The following is a 6,000-nucleotide window of genomic DNA, read 5'->3' as shown; positions in this document are numbered from 1 at the left end:
ATCAGCACCGATCATTAGGGCACTGAAGATCAGTGCCCAGCAGTACCACCCACCAGTGCCACCCACAAGTGCCCATCAGTGCCACCCACCTGTGCCCACCATTGCCCAGCAGTGCCACCCACCATTGCCCAGCAGTACCACCCATCAGTGCTACCCAGCAGTGCCACCTGTCAGTGCCCAGCAGTGCCACCAGTCAGTGCCACCCATCAGTGCATATCAGGGCTACCTCATCACTGCCGCCTATCCGTGCCCATCATTGCTACCTATCAGTGCCCATCAGTGCCCATCAATGCTGCCTATCAGTGCAGCCTCATGAACGCACATCAGTGAAGGAGAAAAATTACCTTTTGCAAAATTTTATAATAGAAACAACTTCCATTTTGCTTGAGGTGATTGTAGCCGTATTAGTGCATTTGCGACAGAAACAATTGAGTACTGTCCGTGATACTTTTTTTTATTTGCACTAACATACAATTTTAGTGCAAATAAAAAAAAGTATCACGGACAGTACTCAATTGTTTCTATAATAGAAACAAAAACTTTTTTTTTCTAAATGTTTGCTTTTTTTTTGTTTATAGCGCAAAAAATAAAACACCCAGCGGCGAGTACATACCACCAAAAGAAAGCACTATTTGTGTGAAAAAATGATAAAAATGTCATATGGGTGCAGTGTTGCATGACTGCACAATTGTCATTCAAAGTGCGTCAGCTCAGAAAGCTGAAAATTGGCCTGGGCAGGAAGGGGGTATAAGTGCCCGGTAGGCAAGGGGTTAATGTTCTTGTTTAAAGGGATGAGGTGGCAACCCTAAATGTGAAGGGGGGTGGGTCATATGAAGGGGGGGGGGGTGATGTGCAGGGGAGACTGAGAATACTGATGTAATAATAGGATTGTAATGTGAAGGATGAAGGATCTGCGACTGCGTTTACATCCTAGATTGTAAGCTCCAAGCAGCAGGGCCCTCGAACCCCTCGTGTATCGCATTGTATTATTGTACTGTCGCATGTATTGTCTCCCATTATAATGTACAGCGCTGAGCGAACTGTTGGCGCTATATAAATACTGTATTATAATAATAATAACATCATTGCAACCTGCACTGTGCGTCTAGGCAGCCCTTTCATTTCAACGAGCTGCCTTACATGCAGAAAAGCAGAAAAAGAACTCCCTGGCCCTAATGTAAATTGCGCCACGCTGAGCCACATGGTGCTGCAGCATCATGCAGAATGGCGCTCGTGAGAGCGCTCCATGTTTGCCGATGCCCGGAGGCACCATTAGCAATCAAACATGCGATACGGACTTCTGCAGGAAGAAATAATTTACTCACTGGACCTCCGTGGATTTTAATTCAATACCCGTGCTCTAGGGCTTCTGCTTAAAAAATATTTAATGTTTTGGGGTCCTACGTAAATGTCTAGCAGAAAAATGCTGATTTTTCCATGTATGACAGAAATGTCAGATTTGGCCTGGGGGTCAAGTGGTTAAGCGCTTTACATGTGCTTTATGACCCCACTGATTTGTAACATGTGTGACCTTTTGCAGCACTGTATATGTGCTGAAACCCCAATGGTCAATGAAAAGAACATTCGTTTTTTCTTTTCATCTCCTTTTTCACATGTGACCTCATCTATCTGGAGCAGGGGCGGACTGACAACTCATGGGGCCCCTGGGCAATAGGGGATCATGGGGCCCCTGTGTTCTTGCCCAAACTCAAAAAAGCCTATGAAAAAGGTACCAGGGGCATCTCATGGGGCCCCCTACTGACCCCGGGCCCTCGGGCAGTGCATGAGTTTCCAAATGATCAGTCCGCCCCTGATCTGGAGGTATGAGAACAATCAGTGAAATGTCTTCTATACTGCTGCAGGATTGTCTGTACAGCAGGATACTGAGGACCAAATTGTAAATGTGAATGATAACAGTCCATACATACCCCCCACCTGTCCCGGATTCTACGAGACCCAAAAATCATAAAGTGGTTCTAAAGTCTAAACTTTTTTTTTTAACCTTCAGCCCTGGTTCACACTGATGTAGTGCGGAATTTGCAGAGTTTTCTGTGTGAATTCCACACTGCATCAGAATCGCACCCCGTTCATGCGAACCGCTGCGGGTGTGCATGTTAACAACACCCCGAAAGCGGTCCGCAAAACGTGGTGTGATGCACAGAATCGGATCGCATAGGTGTGACTGCCTATGCGATCCGATTCTAGTGCGGACCCAAAAAAGGGTCCTGCACCTTTTTGGGGCAGGTGCGGTGTGAATAGAGCCATACAAAACGTACGGCTCCAATCGCACCGCACACAAATCGCATGTGATTCGCACAGAAATGCAGCGCGGTTCCTGTAGGAATCACGTGCGATATACCGCACCGCATATATGTGAACCCAGGCTAAGCCTCCATTCACACTAGGTTTTTTATTTGAAAACACGCTTTCAAAGTGGGAAAACACGCAACTGCATTTTCCCACTTTGAAAGCGTGTTTTCAAATAATAAAAAAATGTTTTTCAAAAAGTTTGAAAAAACCTAGTGCAGTATATCGCATGTAATTCACACAGGAACCGTGCCGCATTTCTGTGCGAATCACATTCGATTTGTGTGCGGTGCGATTGGAGCCGTACGTTTTGTATGGCTCTATTCACACCGCATTCAAATGAATAGCACCTGAAAATGCAGGGCATTTTTGCCTGCGATCGCGGTACATTTTTCCACGTGACATACACGCCGTGATTGCGCAAAGTTGCGGGATGCACGACGCCCAAAAAAGATTCTGGAACCTTTTTGGGCATCCCACGATTTTGTTTGCTTGATCGATTTTGTTTGCCGCGTTGAAAAAAAAGGCACCGCACTGCGTTTTCAGATGCCATTCAAATGAATGACACCTGAAAATGTGATCGTGCATTCTCACACTTCCCACATGGAAAAAAAATATATTTTAAAAATACGTTCTTAATATATTCTTCCCAAATATATTGACCTATATTTCAAATACTACAATTTTGGCCGTATTCAATATATTTCAAAAATATATTTCAATATATTTGTGAATATATTATTAAAAATAGATTCAGAACACATGCTGCAATATATATCAAAGTGTAATTTGGAATGCATTTACAAGTATATTTGAAAATCTATGTTTAAGTGCATTTTTTTAGATGTTCAATAATATCTGGAAAATATATTTTGAAAAATATATTTTTAAATATATGCCTTTGGAAAATATATTTTAATTTTCATTTTTGGAATACATGTTAAAATATATTCGCGTAGACCAATATATTTTAAATATATGTCACATGTATATTTTTTTTTCTAAATATATTGAAAATATATTTCTCTTCCATATGGGTCTGACAGTGTGTTTTCAAATCGTGGGCGGAATTGCCGCAATGCCACCCGTGATTTGAAAAAACCTAGTATGAACGGGGTCTGATGCATTTCCTGCAGGCTAGGTTCACACCTATGCAGTTAGTGTTTGATCCGCTTCTGCAGTGCGTTTTGCACATGCATTTTTGACACGTTTTGCTTTTTTTTTTTCTTGTTGCTAGGCAGATTTAAAATGCAAAACGCATCAAAAACACAGCAAAGACGCATCAAAAATGCACTACATGCTTTTCTGCAGCATTTCCACTGAAGTCTACAGAACCAAAAACACAACTTTTTGCGTTCAAAAAAGTCCCTGAAACTTTCCAAAAAATGCACCAGGTGAAAACGCTGAGATGTGAACGTATCCCATAGGAACTCATGTTAAATGGACTGCTGTGCGTTTCTGCAAAATGCTGCAGAAAATGCTTAGGTGTGAACCTAGTCAAAACATAAAAGGTGTCCCGGGTGTTCTCATGTTCCAAGGTTGGGAGGTACGGCGTTGAACCATTGCACCAGATTTGCCTTTGTATGTGTGTGAGCTGCAGACAGAACAAAACAAACATTAGGAGGAGTTTTTCAGCAGACGAGGCATACAAAGTATCTTCTACAAAACATTTTTTAAAAATGGCATTTTTGTTTTTCCCATTGTCAGTTCTTCTTCAGATTGTACATTCTCTAGAGGGGCAGGAACTGATCTGCATGGTCTGTGTACTCTGCAAAGTGCTGCCTCAGCATGATATAAATATAGAAACTATAAAGTGAATTGTACAAATAGACCAATCTGAGAACAAAGCAAGATACAGCATTAGGATAGAGCTTGCTCCTTACTGCCACCAGACGTCCGAATAGGGAACTACAGCTATAAAAACAATAGCTGACTGTGCTCTCTGCTGCCACCAGACGATCCGGCCTAACGCTGAACTACAGCAGAGTCCCCGCTATATACACAATAGCTGACTGTGCTCTTTAGCGCCACCAGACGATCCGGCCTAACGCTGAACTACAGCAGAGTCCCCTCTATATACACAATAGCCTACTGCTCTCTGCCGCCACCAGACGATCCGGCCTAACGCTGAACTACAGCAGAGTCCCCGCTATATACACAATAGCCTACTGCTCTCTGCTGCCACCAGACGATCCGGCCTAACGCTGAACTACAGCAGAGTCCCCACTATGTAAACAATAGCTGACTGTGCTCTATAGCGCCACCAGACGATCCGGCCTAACGCTGAACTACAGCAGAGTCCCCGCTGTATAAATAATAGCTGACTGTGCTCTGCAGCGCCACCAGACGATTCGGCAAACCGCGGAACTGCAGCAAAGTCCCTGAAATATAAACAATAGCTAACTGCTCTTTAGCGCCACTAGACGATCCGGCATAACGCGGAACTACAGCAGAGTCCCCGCTATGTAAACAATAGCTGACTGTGCTCTTTAGCGCCACCAGCCGAGCAGGCCTAACGCTGAACTACAGCAGAGTCCCCGCTATGTAAACAATAGCTGACTACTTTTTAGCGCCACCAGCCGAGCAGGCCTAACGCTGAACTACAGCAGAGTCCGCGCTATATAAACAATAGTTCACCGTGCTCTCTAGCGCCAGCAGTCGAACTGGCAAAACGCAGAACTACAGCAGAGTCTCCTGCTATGTAAGCAATAGAGGACCGTGCTCTCTAGCGCCACCATTCTATCTGGCATAACGCAGAACTACATTGGATTCTCCCGCTATGTAAGCAATAGAGGACCGTGCTCTCTAGTGCCACCAAGTAGCCAGATGTAGAATTGCAGCGCTGTATTTTTTTTGGGGGGGAGAGAAGAACATTTTCTATTGTAACTTCCCCAGCCGCCTCCGATCCCGCACACCTCCTCACTCCTCTCCTGTCATATCCTAATTATTAATATCACATGTATCCTCGTCTCTTCCCCAACCAACATGGCCGCCGAGCCGTCCCGTGACGTCACTGCCGCCCGCGGGTGACAGATGTCAGAGGCGTCATAAGGAAGCGTCAGAGGGGTGCTACGGATGTGTTCTCGGGCGGCTCCCGGTGCTCCGGTGTTGGGGCTGGGCCGCATCCAGTGACCGGAGGTGGTCCGCTATGGAAGAGTCCGGCCGGCAGAATGCGTTGGGGGAGCTGCTGGAGGAATTCTCCCGGGCACAGTTCCGGGCTAAGGACAGCGGAGGGAAGGTGAGGGGCTCGGTACCGGGGCGGGGGAGGGCAGCGCAGAGCGGGGTTGTCATGGAGACGCCGGAGAGACGGGCAGTGTGTGAGGAGGAGCTCCGCAACAGCGCCCCCTCCGCCCGCCGAGTCACATGTCCGCCAGTGCTGAGCAGTACACTGCTTGGGGGGACTACACATCCCTGCACGACCCTTTGACAGGTCCTGTTATTAGAGGACTACAAATCCCAGCATGACCCTCCTGACAGGTCCTATAATTACAGGGAGGACTACAAATCCCAGCATGATTCCCCCCCGACAGGTCCTATTATTACAGGAGGACTACAAATCTCAGTATGACCCCCCCCACCAGGTCCTATTATTACAAAGTGAACTACAAATCCCAGCATGACCCTTCTGACAGGTCCTATTATAGGGGGACTACAAATCCCAGCACCCCCCCACAGGTCTTATTATTACAGGGA

The 6,000-nt window shown here is 46.0% G+C and overlaps 1 protein-coding gene across 5 annotated transcripts in view; it reads left to right on the top strand.

Annotated features, from left to right (window-relative positions):
- Positions 1 to 5,339: 5,339 nt before the first annotated feature.
- Positions 5,340 to 6,000, top strand: part of MTMR14 (myotubularin related protein 14) — an 84,294-nt gene continuing 83,633 nt past the window's right edge. For 4 of the 5 annotated variants that reach the window (XM_089654342.1, XM_089654340.1, XM_089654341.1 and 1 more), the window contains exon 1: positions 5,341 to 5,545. In XM_089654342.1, the coding sequence (XP_089510468.1) occupies positions 5,456 to 5,545 (90 nt within the window). In that variant the 5' untranslated portion in view covers positions 5,341 to 5,455. Of the gene's footprint in view, positions 5,546 to 6,000 lie in introns of all 5 variants that reach the window. The other variant, XM_089654343.1, reaches the window with a different exon arrangement.

This window comes from Staurois parvus, unplaced genomic scaffold (genome assembly GCF_062004578.1).
Source record: "Staurois parvus isolate SC_StPar_1 unplaced genomic scaffold, SC_StPar_1.0 ptg000757l, whole genome shotgun sequence".
Classification (NCBI taxonomy): Eukaryota; Metazoa; Chordata; class Amphibia; order Anura; family Ranidae; genus Staurois; species Staurois parvus.
The sequence above is the reverse complement of the archived record's forward strand: the minus strand, read 5'-3'. Positions and strand labels throughout refer to the sequence as shown.